Raw genomic sequence first — 17,044 nt, 5'->3', positions numbered from 1 at the left:
ACTGGTGAGATACTCTACGTTGACTGAGTGTGGCTATACAACATCACTGGAGAACTGACTCTCTGTTGACCTGAGTGTTGGCTATACAACATCACTTGAGAGACTCTCTGTTGACCTGAGTGTTGGCTATACAACATCACTGTGAGAGACTCTCTGTTGACCTGAGTGTTGCTATACAACATCACACTGTGAGAGACTCTCTGTTGACCTGATGTGGCTATACAACATCACTGAGACTCTCTGTTGACCTGAGTGTTCTGATACAACATCACACGTGGAGAGACTCTCTGTTGAGCTGAGTGTTGGCTATACAACATCACACTGTGGGAGAGACTCTCTGTTGACCTGATGTTGGCTATACAACATCACTGGGAGAGGACTCTCTGTTGACCTGAGTGTTGGCTATACAACATCACTGTGAGAGACTCTCTGTTGACCTGAGTGTTGCTATACAACATCACTGTGAGAACTCTCGTTGACCTGAGTTGGCTATACAAACATCACACTGTGAGAGACTCTCTGTTGACCTGAGTTGTTCTATACAACATCACACTGTAGAAGACTCTCTGTTGACTGAATGTTGGCTATACAACATCACACTGTGGGAGAGACTCTCTGTTGAGCTGAGTGTTGGCTATACAACATCACACTGTGAGGACGAGACATCTCTGTTAGCTGTGTTGCATACAACATCACTGTGGGAGACTCTCTGTTGAGCTGAGTGTTGGCTATACAACATCACTTGTGAGAGACTCTCTGTTGAGCTGATGTTGGCTATACAACATCACTGTGAGAGAACTCTCTGTTGACCTGAGTGTGCTATACAACATCACACTGTGGAGAGATCTCTTTGACCTGAGTGTTGCTATACAACATCACTGGGAGAGACTACTCTCTTGTTGACCTGAGTGTTGGCTATACAACATCACTGGGAGACAGACTCTCTGTTGACCTGAGTGTTGCTATACAACATCACACTGTGGAGAGACTCTCTGTTGAGCTGAGTGTTGGCTATACAACATCACACTGTGGAGAGACTCTCTGTTGAGCTGAGTGTTGGCTATACAACACACACTGTGGAGAGACTCTCTGTTGACCTGAGTGTGCTATACAAACATCACATTGGGAGAGACTCTCTGTTGACCTGAGTGTTGGTTATAACTCTAATCCGACTTATAAACAAGGAACAGGAGATCAAGCTCGACCAATCACCCACCAACCTCTATTACCTACTCAGGAACATGAATAGGGCCCGGGTCAACAACCCAACCAACCCTATTACCTACTCAGGAACATAGAGGCCCGGGTCAAACACACCAACCAACCTCTATTACCTACTCAGGAACATGATAGGGCCCGGTCAAACACCCAACCAACCTCTATTACCTACTCAGGAACATGATAGGCCCGGGTCAAACACCCAACCAACCTCTATTACCTACTCAGGAACATGATAGGGCCCGGGTCAAACACCCAACCAACCTCTATTACCTACTCAGGAACATGATATAGGCCCGGGTCAAACACCCAACCAACCTCTATACCTACTCAAGAACTGATAGGGCCCGGGTCAAACACCCAACCAACCTCTATTACCTACTCAGGAACATGATAGGGCCCGGTCAAACACCCAACCAACCCTATTACCTACTCAGGAACATGATAGGGCCCGGGTCTCAAACACCAACCAACCTCTATTACCTACTCAGGAAACATGATACCCGGGTCAAACCCCAACCAACCTCTATTACCTACTCAGAACATGATAGGGCCCAAGTCAAACAGAGTGGATGGTTGTGATAGTATGAAAAGTTACTTGGTCTCTGGGTGGCTGAGGCGAGGAAAGCACTTTAAGAAAACAGTATTGCTGTAAAAAAAGGGCTTTAATGCGCCATAAATTGTGCAAACGGTCAGAATCGGCTGCGCCCTTGAATAAAATGTAGTTACGTGTCTAGTGAAGGTTTGAGACAATCGTACCTCTCCAGAACACCTCAAAGGCCTCTTCTGTAGACTAACTTCTACCTCGGTGCATCCGCCACATACATGTTGTGGTTTTGGTCCTCTCTTAGGAGCTTAGACTGAGGCGCTCTACAGAGAGAGAGACAGAGAGTCAACTGACCGAATTTGCTGAGCGAGCCTGGTACAACATCCGTTTGTGTCGTCTGCCAACAACTATGGTCATTCGTAACAGAACAAACAGATCTGGGACCAGGCTAATGCTGTGTATTATGACAGCCAAAAGCATTAGACAGTCAAGACTAAAGCAACATAGAAAGACAAGCAACAGACCAAACAGAGCATTCAACATACCAAACAGAGCATTCAAATACAAACAGAGCTTCAACATACCAAACAGAGCATTCAACATACCAAACAGAGCATTCAACATACCAAACAGAGCATTCAAAACATACCCAAACAGAGCATTCAACATACCAAACAGACCATTAACTACCAACAGACATCAAACAGCCAAACAGAGCATTCAACATACCCAGAGCATTCAACAGCCAAACAGAGCATTCAAACATACCAAACAGACCATTCAACAGCCCAAACAGAGCATTCAAAATACCAGAGATTACAACAGCCCAAACAGAGCATTCAACATACCAAACAGACCATTCAACATACCAAACAACCATTCAACATACCAGAGCATTCAACAGACCAAACAGAGCAACCAAACAGAGCAACAAAACATTCAACATGATTAAATTAGCACATCTGCTACTACAAAGTACAAGGAGCACAACAGACAATTCCAACAGAACTAAAAACACTTCCTGTTGCAACATTCAAGCTTCTGTATAGGGTATATATATATTATACATGTAGCTAAATGAGTATGCTCTATATGTGACATACATGAACTCCTGGTGGGCTGCCTCTGAGGAGTACCTCCACCATTCCACCTAACAAAGTAAGGAACACAGGAACATTTTCATCTGACTGCAACAACTACTTTAATATGAAAACTATACCCTTACAGTAGCCAGTAGGACCAGGAGATAGCTACGACTCTGATAGGACCAGGACCAGGAGATAGCTACGACTCTGATAGGACCAGGAGATAGCTACGACTCTGATGGGAAACTATACCTTACAGTAGCCAGTAGGACCAGGAGATGGCTACGACTGACAGGACCAGGAGATAGCTACTACTCTGATATGAAGCATTATCATACAGTGCCTTCAGAAAGTATTCATACCCCTCGACCTATCCACATTTTGTTGTGCTACAGCCTGAATTCCAAGTGGATGAAATAATTGATCTACACACAATACCCCATAATGACATCACAATACCCCATAATGACATCACAATACCCCATAATGACATCACAATACCCCATAATGACAAATGAAAAAAAAAATATATATATATATGTTTACAATTAAAAAAAAAAATGAAATACAGAAATCTAATTTGCATAAGTATTCACACCCCTGAGTCAATACTTTGTAGAAGCACCTTTGGTGGCGATTACAGCTTTGAGTCATCTTGGGTATGTCTGTATCAGCTCTGAGTCGTCTGGATTTGGGGATTTCCTCCCATTATTCCTTGCAGATTTCTCAAGCTCTGTTAAGTCAGATGGGAAGCAGTGGTGAACAGCATTCTTCAAGTCTATCCACATATTTTAAATGAGATTCAAGTCTGTTCTTTGGCTGGGCCACTCAAGGACTTTCCAAATTCAATTGATTGGACATGATTTGGAAAGGCACTCCCCTGTCTATATAAGGTCCCACAGTTGACAGTGCATGTCGGAGGAAAAACCAAGCCATGAGGTCGAAGGAATTGTCCGCAGAGTACAGAGACAGGATTGTGTTGAGGCACAGATCTGGGGAAGGGTACCAAAACAAGAAGCTTTGTCACTCTGACAGAGCTCCATAGTTCTTCTGTGGAGATGGTTGTCCTTCTGGAAGGACAACCATCTCTGCAGCACTCCACCAATCAGGCCTTTATGGTAGAGTGGCCAGACGGAAGCCACTCCTCAGTAAAAGGTAAACGACAGCCCGCTTGGAGTTTTCCAAAAGGCACCTAAAGGCCTCTGACAATGAGAAACAAGATTCTCTGGTCTGATTATTGAACTCTTCGACATGAATGCCAAATGTCACGTTTGAAGGAAACCTGGCACCATCCCTACGGTGAAGCATGGTGGTGGCAGCATCATGCTGTGGGGATGTTTTTCAGCAGCAGGGACTGGGAGACTAGTCAGGATCGAGGGAAAGTTGAACGGAGCAAAGTACTGAGAGATCCTTGATGAAAACCTGCTCCAGAACTCAGGTCCTCAGACTGGGGTGAAGGTTCACCTTCCAACAGGACAACGACCCTAAGCACACAGCCAAGACAATGCAGGAGTGGCTTCAGGACAAGTCTCTGAATGTCCTTGAGTGGCCCAGCCAGAGCCCGAACTTGAACCCGATCTAACATCTCTGGAGAGACCTGAAAATAGCTGTGCAKCGACGCTCCCCATCCAAMCTGACAGAGCTTGAGAGGATCTGCAGAGAAGAATGGGATTAACACCCCAAATACAGGTGTGCCAAGCTTGTAGTGTCATACCCAAGAAGTCTTGAGGCTGTAATCGCTTCCTAAGGTGCTTCATCAAAGTACCGAGTAAAGGGTCAGAATACTTATGTAAAATATGATAGCTGTATTTTATTTAACAAACATTTCTAAAAACTTGTTTTTGCTTTGTCATTATGGGGTATTGTGTGTAGATTGATGAGGATTTTTTAAAATCCATTTTAGTATAATGCTGTAACGTAATAAAATGTGGAAAAAGTGAAGGTGTCTGAATGCACTGTATTTTAGGATTTAGCCTCATCTAGGGTTATTCTGAGAAATTAAATATGCTGAGGCAGGATTTTAATCCATCATTTCACTAGTTATGCTTGCCATATCTACAGACCGAAACATGAAAAATAAAAAACGATATCCATTCTATCTGCTGTAACTGTCGTACTTGGGTTTGATGGGGTCGTAGGGGGCTTCTTCCAGCAGATCATAGATATAGTTGTTGTAGATCTCGATGTAGGACACAAACACACTGTAGCTACTGTCCTCGTCCACCCCGTCCACCCTGCAGGCCTCCTCTGGSTTGATCATGTCTGTAAACTCTGGGTCCAGCCTCTGCCTGGAAACCAGGGGTTGGAACCAAAATTAAATCTGGAATCGTTCCGTTCTGAACAGAACCATAATTATTTTTTGTTCAACCGTTCCGACACACAAAATAAAGTTCTGAATTGGATCGAACACAAAAAAAAAATACCAGTTTATATTGTGCCTTTGTTCCATTTTAAACCTCTGAAAGAATCATTTATTCACCTTCAGCTCAACATTAAATGACTTCACCAATCAGTGCGGATAGAGCAGCTTGCTATGGCGCGTGCAAAGCTGTATTTGTTTACATGGGCGATAGACAGGTGTAGAACGTGAGACGCGACATTTTGCGGGTGGGGAGAGAGCAAGTGAGGGTAGCGGAGGAGGCTTGAAGCACTGGGCATCTTGTTATGACATCATTATCTGAATTAGTCCCACAGAATTATACCTAAGAGGAGCGTCTTCTATGGAGGAACGTTGAATGTCTGAACTTCCTGGAGTTCACTTAATGATGGACCAGAGCTAGCTAGCTAACAAGCGGCACCAGGATTAAAAAACAAATCTTAAACTTCTTGTAGTTAATAAATCCAACGTGAAACATGATAACTATAATATCCTTAAATAACATTGGAAAAGTTACTCCATTCTTCTCTTATAAATTGTTTTCCCCTAACGTCAGTTCAGATAGACTGTGCCCCGGGGGGGAGGGCGCTACAGGTAGCTGTGCTCCAGGGGGAGGGAGGTTAAGCCTAGCTGTGCCTCGGAGGGGCTACATTAGGCCTGTGCCTCCAGAGGGGAGGGGGCTACAGGATGCGCTGTTGCTCCGGAGCGGGTACATTAGGTGTGGGCTCCGGAGGGGAGGGGCTACGTTAGAGCTGTGCTCCGGAGGGGCTACAGTAGGTGTGCTCGGAGGGCGTAGCAGTAGGCTGTGGCCGGAGGGCTACAGTAGGCTGTGCTCGTGGGGAGGGCATACAGTAGGCTGTGCTCCGGAGAGGGCTACGTAGGCTGTGCTCCGGAGGGGTACAGTAGGCTGTGCTCCGGAGGGGGAGGGGTCAGTGCTATGGCTCCGGAGGGGGAGGGCGTAACAGTGGCTGTGCTCCGGAAGGGGGGGAGCACATAGGCTGTGCTCCAGAGGGGCTACAATTTAGGCTGTGCTCCAGAGGGGGAGGGCTACAGTAGGCTGTGCTCCGGAGCCAGAGAGGGGCTACAAGTAGGGTGCTCCGGGGGAGGACCGGCTAACCAGTACGGGCTGTGACTCCGGGAGCGGAGGAGGCTACATGGAGTAAAGCGAAGCACACATCGGCTCCGAAACCGGAGGGAGAGCGGACGACAGTAGGCTGTGTGCTACCTCAGGAAGCGCCAAGGGTGAGACCGCGGGCTACACAGCATAGGCTCGATGCTGTCCAGGAAGGCGAGGAGGCCACATAGGCTGTGCTCCAAGAGGGGCTGACCATAATAGCCGTGACTTCAGGAAGGCCAGAGGGAGGGCTTACAGTAGGCTGTGCTCCAGAAACAAAGGGGGAGGAAAGGCATACAAGAATAGGCTAGAATAGTCCGGGAGAGAGGGCTACCAGTAGGCATGTGCCGGAGGACGGTGAGCTACAAGATAGGCTTTTTGCTCCGGAGGCCGGAGGGAACTTACGTAGGCTGTGCTCCGGGAGGGGAGGGGGGCTACAGTCTGGCTGTGCTCCGGGAGGGGGAGGGGCTACAGTAAGGCTGTGCTCCGGCGAGGAGGAGAGGCCTACAGCTAGGCTGTGCACTCCGGAGGGGAGGGAGGCCTACAGTATTAGGATGCTAGCTCCAGAAGGGTGAAGGCGCTACAGGTAGGTTTGTGCCTCCGGGAAACGGGGAGGAAGAGCTACTAGAATAGGCTGTGCTCCGGAAGGGGGAGGGTACAAGTAAGACCATAAGGATGTGACTCCCAGGAACGGGGGAGGGCTACAGTAGGCTGTGCTTCCGGAGAGGGAAGGGGCTACAGCTAGGCTGATACGCTCAAGAGGGGGTGAGGGAGCATACCAGCAGGCTGTGCTGCGGAGGGGGAGAGGGAGACTACCGGATAGGCATGTGCTCCGGAAGGGGAAGGGCACATACAAAGTAGGATGTGCTGCTCCAGAGGGGAAAGGGAGGGGGCTACAGTAGGATGTGCTTCGGAGAGGGGGAGGGCTACAGATAGGGTTGTCTCCGGAGGGGGGGCGAGAGGGCAATACAGTTGTGCTGCATGCCGGAGGGAGGAGGAGGGCTACAGTAGGCTGTGCTCCGGAGGGGGAGGGGCTACATTAGAGCTGTGCTCCAGAAGGGGCTACAGTAGGCTGTGCTCCAGAAGGGGAGGGGGACGGGGACCTACACACCCCCTGGTAAAGATCCAGCTGGCAGGCAGGACACTGGAACAAGTTCTGGTGACAGAGAGAGGACTTTCCATAGAGACTTTTGTTGCGTTTTTGTGGACTGGAAAAAAATGCCCAGAACGCCAAATAATGTTATGAAGTTCCCATGCTTTTAAAATAACAGTTCTGTTCTGGAACAGTATAGATCACTTCTGTCTCCGGTTACAGTATCCTCTAAAAATGTAACTTTCTAGTTCCCTGAACCGGTTCCAACCGCTGGTGAAAACACCACAGACACATTTTTTTACCACCTACATATTGCACAATGGATGTCTCTGGATCCACCCAGCCCTGCCTGGAAACACTAGACAGACACATTCAGTTTTACAATAACAGTACCTTACCAGGGCATAAAAATGTACATTTCTGTTCCAACCAGCGGCGCATCTAAGCCTGATATTTAACCAGTCAGAATCTACCAGCCACTGTGATATTTAACCAGTCAAAATCTACCAGCCACTTGATATTTAACCAGTCAAAATCTACCAGCCACTGTGATATTTTACCAGTCAAATCTACCAGCCACTGTGATATTTAACCAGTCAAAATCTACCAGCCACGTGAATTATATTAACCAGTCAAAATCTACCAGCCACTGTGATATTTAACCAGTCAAATCTACCAGCCACTGTGATATTTAACCAGTCAAATCTACCAGCCACTGTGATATTTAACCAGTCAAAATCTACCAGCCACTGTGATATTAACCAGTCAAAATCTACACACCGCATGTGAATATTAACCAGTCAAAATCTACCAGCCACTGTGATATTTTTACACAGTCAAAATCTACCAGCCACTGTGATATTTAAACCAGTCAAAATCTACCAGCCCTGTGATATTTAACCAGTCAAAATCTACCAGCCACTGTGATATTTAACCAGTCATAAATCTAGACAGACAATGTTTTTTACTCCATAACTAAAACAAAACGCCCACTGTTAATTAACAGTAATTCTACCAGGCCACTGTGATATATTAACACAGTCAAACGATCTACCCAGCCACTGTGGACTATTAACCAGGTCAAAACTCTAATACCAGCCACATGTGATACTAAACCAGTTCAAACACTCTTACCAGCCACTTGTGATATTTGAACCAGTCAAAAGATCTCCAGACCACGGTGTGACTACTTACACAGTCAAAGTCTACCAGCCACTGGTGATAGTGGTAGATCTCGTGAGTTCCAAAAAAGATCTACCAGCCACGGTGATATGTTAACAGTCAAAAGCGTCCAGGCCACTAACTGTAAGATGATTAACAACAGTCAAAAATCTACCAGCCACTGTGATATTTAACCAGTCAAAATCTACCAGCCACTGTGATATTTAATATAATTAATAATTAATTAAACACATTCCATTGACATACAGTATTACAATCACACAGGGAAAATATGTTTGAGGATCATCGATATAAAGACAGATTGAGTTTCAGGCTTCCTCGTTACAACAGAACCTCACCTGGAGGGTGTTTTAGGGACAACAGTTGGCTGGTTTTCCCTCTTCTGTCGCTCCAACAGAGCATCCACCTGAGTCTGGACCTCCACACCATTCTTATCATCGGTCTTTAACACCTGCACATCACAGTGGAATTAAATACTGTCCCATTCAATATGGATCCAAGCTGGGAGATTTCTCTAACCAAGTCTCAAGATCATTATAACACATGGTATGTATTATGGACTTTAGACCAGCTTTGAAGACGAAAACATAAATAAAATCCAAATGTTTCTTATTTCTCTTACGAATCGTTTGGCCTGGTAAGGGCCGATGCTGTTGAAGATCATGTCTAGGGAGCGGGGCAGGAGGCCTCCCTGTCCTGGAGCCCCAGTCATAGTGAAGGTCTTCCCACTGCCCGTCACCCCATAGGTAAACAGTAGACCTGGAGGAGGAAAAGAATAGACACCCTGATTAACAGACATGCAACACGAGACGGCAAGACATTCCAGTGTCGTACATACATTAGTGCACACCGTAGCAAAACATTTTGCAATGACAGCGAGCAACAATGACAACAAGCTGCCAAGTGGAGAATCCTAGGTGGCTCGTTTCATCTCATTGTTGATACCATGTCTTGTTTTGAGGTGTTGACTGATGTCATGTCTATGCTAATATGGCTAAAATTAGCTATCTAGATAACCAACAACTATAACGATGTACTGAGACAAGTGCTCATTGTGCAAATGTATTTGTTTTCAATAAACATTGGAGACAAATTATAGTTTACATGTTGTTAATCTCAGCCAACCCAGTCTGTTTTACCATAGTTGAGGTTTTGTTGCTAAACAATCCGTCTAGAACTCATGTACGCAGTTCACCTCCATTAACATACCAATACAGGGTACAAGTCAAGTCGTGAAAGAGAGAGAAATACAGACACACTTGAATGCATCCTCAGGTTTTATTGACCCTGACCTTGTAATAACATTCCACTGTATAAAACTGCAGGGGCCTGTTTATCTTCCTGTCAAACAGCAGCTGAAGAGTGGCGAGCCTCTGATCACAGATGACCAGCTGTTGTCAACAGAACAGAAGATGAACCGGTTTTTCCCCTTACCATTTTTACTGTGAATGAGGTCATCAACGAGGGGCTTGGCAACATCCTGAAACAATTCCACCTGGGACGTCTTGATGCAGAACACCTTCTTGAAGGAGTACTGCGTCTGTCAAAGCAAAGTGGGTGTCAGAGATTTGGGCGATAGCCTTCTGTCTGATCCTACTACACATACAGCACCTTGTTAAGCTTCAATGACAGACATGAAAAACAGGGTAACAGTGTCTGCAGAAAGTATTCATACCCCTTGACTTATTCCATATTTTGTTGTGTTACAGCCTGAAATCAAACTGGACTAAATATATGTAAAGGGTTAACCAGTGCCCAAATATGCCATGTACAACCCATATATGGGTACGGGTGTAAAGGGTTAACCAGTGCCCAAATATGCCATGTACAACCCGTATATGGGTACGGGTGTAAAGGGTTAATCAGCACTCCTACATTCTTAGGGTGTCTGTCAACTCATGCTTTTCAGTTTCTTCTTCTTCAGCAGCAAAGGAAAAAGCAAAGATTTCACAAATACATGTCACACAGAGGTTTCACAGACAGACATACCTCCTTGAACTCTCCATTCCTGTTGGCTTTGAGTCCGTCAGGAGCGTGTAGCTGGATGGTGGTGTTGCTGATCACCTCAATACAACACTCCTCATCCTCCACTCCAAGAGGTCTCACACGACAGTAAACCTGAGACAACACCAAAACAATAACTACAGCTAACACAATGTGATGAACCTCAGACTGGTCCTGTGGGAGTGGCCTGAGGTCCCCCAACTCTTTCTCTAGTAGTGCATAAAGTCTGAGCTCCAAATAGCAACATATTCCCTATTTAGTGCACTAATTCTGACCTATATAGTACACTCRTTTTGACYAGGAAGCATAGGGCTCTGGTCAAAAGGAGTGCACTATGTTGCTAATTGGTTGCCATTTGGGACACACTTTATCCAACACTTACAGACATGGTTTTCATTGGCTTAAGGTGGCTGAATCATATAGCTAGCCAATTTCCTAATTAGATTAATTCCATGGACACAAGTTCAATGTGATGATGCAGCCAGATCAGGTCCCCAACCCACCTGTCTCCAGATATACAATACATGAATGTGGCTCTGCTGTAGCTTGATCATAGAACTTGAGTAACTCATATATATAACTGTATGTTTGCAAATGGATTAAATTAAGTTATTCTTGCCATGCAAGAGAATTGAGGAAATCATGAACCCAATCAGAGTTTAACTCAGTGGCAGATACATTTTTCAAAATGTGCTGACTAGTTAGTAAGGAATGTTCTGTCGTTTACTTACACCAACAGGATCTTTCTGGTTGCTGGATGGCTTCTTCGGAACAGGTCTACGGGGGGTTTTAGGCTTCCTAAACAATCAAATGAAAACCCCAAAACAGGTAACCATGTTAGCAAGTTAGCCTTAGTTGACCTAGTTGGCTAGAATTAGCAAACTAACGACAACTGGACGACGTTAGATTACGAAACTAGCTGGCTAAAGATATTGGTTTTTTTGCAAATAACTTTAATAATAAATCATGTTTTATTGAAATCGTAACATTTCTACTCACATAGGTCGTATCATGGTGAATTGTTATCGTTTGATTTTCTTTCACCTCGTCCTTCTCGCTTCCTGCTCCTCCAGTTCGAACGTTCCCTCCACTCACCTCGCGGACTAAATATTTTTCAAATTCAACCAATCAGCGGAGACTGAACCAACGGAAGTTCCTCCCAACTATTTCTGGTAAACGAAAAAAGTGCGGAACTTCCAAATAAAAGCCATTTATACAACACTGCCGCCTACTGGGTAGAAGGTGTAACTCACAGAGAAGGTACTAAACACGTGTGGTGTATGCATGGTAATTGTCAAAAAACGAAGAACAAGGAGCTCAACAAATATGTTGAACTTGACTTGGTAATGTATTTTAAAGTAATTTGAAGAACACACATTACATAGCCAGTCTGACTGTCTGCCCTTGCCCCCTACCCTTGTCGTTTGTTCTTGTGCAACCATCTAACTCCAGTAAATGTGAGTTTAATAAGCTATGTCGATCTGTGTGGTTGATTCCAATTTTGTTCCTAAATTAAAGTGATAGTTACCAAAAAGTGTGTATGTTTGTATTCGTGTTGAGATAAGTCCATTTCATCAGTCACAAATTAATTGGAAAGGTCTAATTTTCAGTGGTGGAAAGTACTTAAGTAAAAATACTTTAAAGTACTACTTAAGTCGTTTTTCTGGGTATCTGTACTTTATTTTACTATTTATATTTTTGACAACTTTTACTTCACTACATTCCTAAAACAAATATTGTACTTTTTACTCCATACATTTTCCCTGACACCCAAAAGTACTCATTACATTTGGAATGCTTAACAGGACAGGAAAATGGTTCAATTCATCCCTGGTCATCCCTACTGCCTCTGATGCGGCAGACTCACTAAACACACATGCTTCATTTATAAATTAGGTGTTGGAGTGTGTCCTTGACTATCCATAAATAAAAAATAAAAACAATTGTGCTGTTTGGATTGCCTACTTAAGTATATTTTTGCAATTACTTTTACTTTTGATACTTAAGTATACTTAAAACCAAATAGTTTTAGACTTTTACTCAAGTAGTATTTTACTGGGTAACTTTTACTTGAGTCATTTTCTATTAAAGGTATCTTTAYTTTTACTMATGTATGACAACTGGGTACTTTTTCCACAACTKCTAATTTCCATAAATAATGTCAAATAAATGTTTATTCGTCACATGCTTCGTAAACAACAGGTGTAACAGTGAAATGCTTACGAGCCCTTCACAACAATGCAGAGAGAAATAAAATAGAGAAAAGTAAAACACGTAATAATAAATACACAATGAGTAACGAATGATAACTTGGCTATATACACGGGGTACCAGTACCGAGTCGATGTGGAGGGGTACGAGTTAATGAGGTAGATATGTACATATAACGAGGTATTATTTCATTCTGTGCCTGTATTTTCCATTCATTTAGAGTTGAGGCATCGGATATCATATCCTACATCTGTATTGGACAGATCTGTCAAATGCACCTGACAAATCAAAGCAGAAGTCAAGGTAGAGGAATGGAGAAACCTCCCGGTTGCCTGCTGCACTGCTGCTTGGATTCCACCTTGCGATCTGTTCACCATCTGCCCTGGCCTATCTCCCCCTGTATGGTACAGGTACCTCCACCACACTCCCCCCTCTCTCCCGAGCTTTCGCTCGCCTCCAGCACACTGTTGGGGCGAGGGACTCTGAACTTACAATGGCTAGCCCCAAGTCGTTATATTTTTTTCTTGTGCTTTATGCTATTTGCCTCATGACTCCTGCATGCTTTGTTGACTATGAACTTGCTTTTTTAGCCAACCGTGGGACAGACTATGTTTGTTCCCTCACTCGAGACTCTGACTCTCTATTGGTTACTCAGACTTTTGGCCTCCCATCCTATTCTAACCACCTCTCGCCGGCTTTGTATTCGTGTTACCTGATGAAATTGCTGTACAATATGATCTTGTTTCCATCTGATGCACATTCAGATGTCATAAATCAGCACTGCAGAGCTCTCCCTGTCCTCTGCCGTGCCCTGATTGTATTACTGTTGATGATATCTGGAAATGTGCATTACACCCTGGCCCATCTACTGTTGCTAGCCCCAATTCTGACTTGTGCTCTGATATGATATCTGCTTCACTGATTTCTGATCTCRTAAAAGCCTGGGTGTTCTGCACGTTAACACTAGAAGCTTATTACCTAAAATGGATCAATTGAAAGTGTGGGTTCACAGCTCCAATCCAGATGTGTTGGTCATTACTGAGACGTGGTTAAGGAAGAGTGTTTTGAACACAGTTAGGACATCTGTGCATGACACAAGTAATTTTTCCAACAATTGTTTACAGACAGATTATTTCACTTATAATTCACTGTATCAAAATTCCAGTGGGTCAGAAGTTTACAGACACTAAGTTTACTGTGCCTTTAAATAGCTTGGAAAATTCCAGAAATTGATGTCATGGCTTTAGAAGCTTCTGATAGGCTAATTGACATCATTTGAGTCAATTGGAGGTGTACCTGTGGATGTATTTCAAGGCCTACCTTCAAACTCAGTACCTCTTTGCTTGACATCTTGGGAAAATCAAAAGAAATCAGCCAAGACCTCAGAAAAACATTGTAGACCTCCACAAGTCTGGTTCATCCTTGGGAGCAATTGAAGGTACCGCCTGAAGGTACCACGTTCATCTGTACAAACAATAGTACGCAAGTATAAACACCATGGAACCACGCAGCCGTCATACCGCTCAGGAAGGAGATGCGTTCTGTCTCCTAGAGATGAACATACTTTGGTGCGAAAAGTGCATATCAATCCCAGAACAACAGCAAAGGACCTTGTGAAGATGCTGGAGGAAACGGGTACTAAAGTATCTATATCCACAGTAAAAGGAGTCCTATATCGACATAACCTGAAAGGCCGCTCAGCAAGGAAGAAGCCACTGCTCCAAAACCGCCATAAAAAAAGCCAGACTACGGTTTGCAACTGCACATGGGGAGAAATGTCCTCTGGTCTGAGGAAAAAAATATATAACTGTTTGGTCATAATGACCATCGTTATGTTTGAAGGGAAAAGGGGGAGGCTTGCAAGCCGAAGAACACCATCCCCACCGTGAAGCACGGGGGTGGCAGCATCATGTTGTGGGGGTGCTTTGCTGCAGGAGTGACTGATCCACTTCACAAAATAGATGGCATCATGAGGGAGGAACATTTGGTGGATATATTGAAGCAACATCTCAAGACATCAGTCAAGAAGTTAAAGCTTGGTCGCAAATGGGTCTTCCAAATGGACAATGGTCCCCAAGCATACTTCCAAAGTTGTGGCAAAATGGCTTAAGGACAACAAAGTCAAGGTATTGGAGTGGCCATCACAATCATATAGAAAATGTATGGGCAGAACTGAAAAAGCGTGTGCGAGCAAGGAGGCCTACAAACCTGACTCAGTTACACCAGCTCTGTCAGGAGGAATGGGCCAAAATTCACCCAACTTATTGTGGGAAGCTTGTAGAAGGCTACCCAAAATGTTTGACCCAAGTTAAACAATTTAAAGGCAATTCTACCAAATACTAATTGAGTGTATGTAAACTTCTGACCCAATGGGAATGTGAGGAAAGAAATAAAAGCTGAAATAAATCATGGATTACCAGGACGTGTACTCAAAGCATGCGCGGACCAACTGTCAAGTGTCTTCACTGACATTTTCAACTTCTCCCTGACTGAGTCTGTAATACCTACATGTTTCAAGCAGACCACCACTGCTGTTACTCGCTGTTTATTATCTATATCTATCAGTCCCTTCACCCCTACYTACATGTACAAATGACCTCTAACCTGTACCCCCTGTATATAGCCTCCACACTGACTCGGTACCGGTACCCCCTGTATATAGCCTCCACATTGACTCTGTACCGGTACCCCCTGTATATAGCCTCCACACTGACTCGGTGCCGGTACCCCCTGTTTACAGCCTCCACACTGACTTTGTACCGGTACCCCCTGTATATAGCCTCCACACTGACTCTGTACCGTAACACCCTGTATATAGCCTCCACACCGACTCTGTACCGTAATACCCTGTATATAGGTGTTATTAGGCCTCGTTATTGTTATATTATTGTGTTACTTTTTATAATCTTTTTACTTTAGTTTATTTGGCAAAAAAWWWWWTWTAWWTATTTTTGAACTGCACTGTTTAAGGGCTTGTAAGTAAGGATTTCACAGTAAGGTCTACACTTGTTGTATTCGGCGCATGTGACAAATAAAGTTTGATTTGATTTGAATTATTATATTTTAGTTGTTCGAACCATGTTTTTTTATTCAAAACTTTCATTGACAAACAAAGCAAATGCTGGAATAGAAATAAACATGGACAATCATGATTGACACCACAATAGATAGAAATCCACAAATGTTTGAAATATGTCTTACAATGTTGATCACTGTGTTTCAAAGTATTGGTTGTGTTTCAGGTGTTCTGTATACCTCTGTTGCTGATGATAATTCGTTTAAACAAATATATACAGTACCAGTCCAAAGTTTGGACACATCTACTCATTCAAGGTTTTTTCTTTATTTTTACTATTTTCTACATTGTAGAATAATAGTGAAGACATCAGAACTATGAAATAACACATATGGAATCATGTAGTAACGAAAAAAGTGTTAAACAAATCAAAATCTATTTTATATTCTTCAAAGTAGCCACCCTTTGCACAATCTTGGCATTCAACCAGCTTCATGAGGTAGTCACCTGGAATGCTTTTCCAACAGTCTTGAAGGAGTTCCCACATTTGCTGAGCACTTGTTGGCTGCTTTTCCTTCACTCTGCGGTCCAACTCATCCCAAACCATCTCAATTGGGTTGAGGTCGTGTGATTGTGGAGGCCAGGTCATCTGATGCAGCACTCCATCACTCTCCTTGGTCAAATAGCCCTTATAAAGCCTGGAGGTGTGTTTTGGGTCATTGTCCTGTTAAAAAACAAATGATAGTCCCACTAAGCACAACCCAGATGGGATGCCTTGAATTCTAAATAGCCTGGAATGCTTTTCCAACAGTCTTGAAGGAGTTCCCACATTTGCTGAGCACTTGTTGGCTGCTTTTCCTTCACTCTGCGGTCCAACTCATCCCAAACCATCTCAATTGGGTTGAGGTTGGGTGATTGTGGCCAGGTCATCTGATGCAGCACTCCATCACTCTCCTTGGTCAATAGCCCTTATAAGCCTGGAGGTGTGTTTTGGGTCATTGTCCTGTTAAAAAACAATAGATAGTCCCATAAGCACAACCCAGATGGGATGCCTTGAATTCTAAATAAATGACTGACATGTACCAGCAAAGCACCCCACATCATCACACCTCCTCCTGCATGCTTCATGGTGGAACTGAAATGCAGAGATCATCGGTTCACCTACTCTGCGTCTCACAAAGACACGGCGGTTGGAAC

The 17,044-nt window shown here is 44.0% G+C and overlaps 1 protein-coding gene across 1 annotated transcript in view; it reads right to left on the bottom strand.

Moving 5' to 3' along the window:
• Nucleotides 1-17,044, bottom strand: part of kif23 (kinesin family member 23) — a 45,907-nt gene that overhangs the window by 26,401 nt on the left and 2,462 nt on the right. The window contains 10 exon segments of the mRNA XM_024142355.2: nt 1,978-2,013; nt 2,016-2,036; nt 2,039-2,088; nt 4,968-5,138; nt 8,955-9,067; nt 9,239-9,375; nt 10,051-10,156; nt 10,606-10,734; nt 11,352-11,418; nt 11,620-11,789. Coding sequence (XP_023998123.2) covers nt 1,978-2,013; nt 2,016-2,036; nt 2,039-2,088; nt 4,968-5,138; nt 8,955-9,067; nt 9,239-9,375; nt 10,051-10,156; nt 10,606-10,734; nt 11,352-11,418; nt 11,620-11,633 — 844 coding nt within the window. The 5' untranslated portion in view covers nt 11,634-11,789.

Source organism: Salvelinus sp. IW2-2015, unplaced genomic scaffold (genome assembly GCF_002910315.2).
Source record: "Salvelinus sp. IW2-2015 unplaced genomic scaffold, ASM291031v2 Un_scaffold3099, whole genome shotgun sequence".
NCBI classification, from domain to species: Eukaryota; Metazoa; Chordata; class Actinopteri; order Salmoniformes; family Salmonidae; genus Salvelinus; species Salvelinus sp. IW2-2015.
This window is presented reverse-complemented; position numbering and strand designations above follow the sequence as displayed.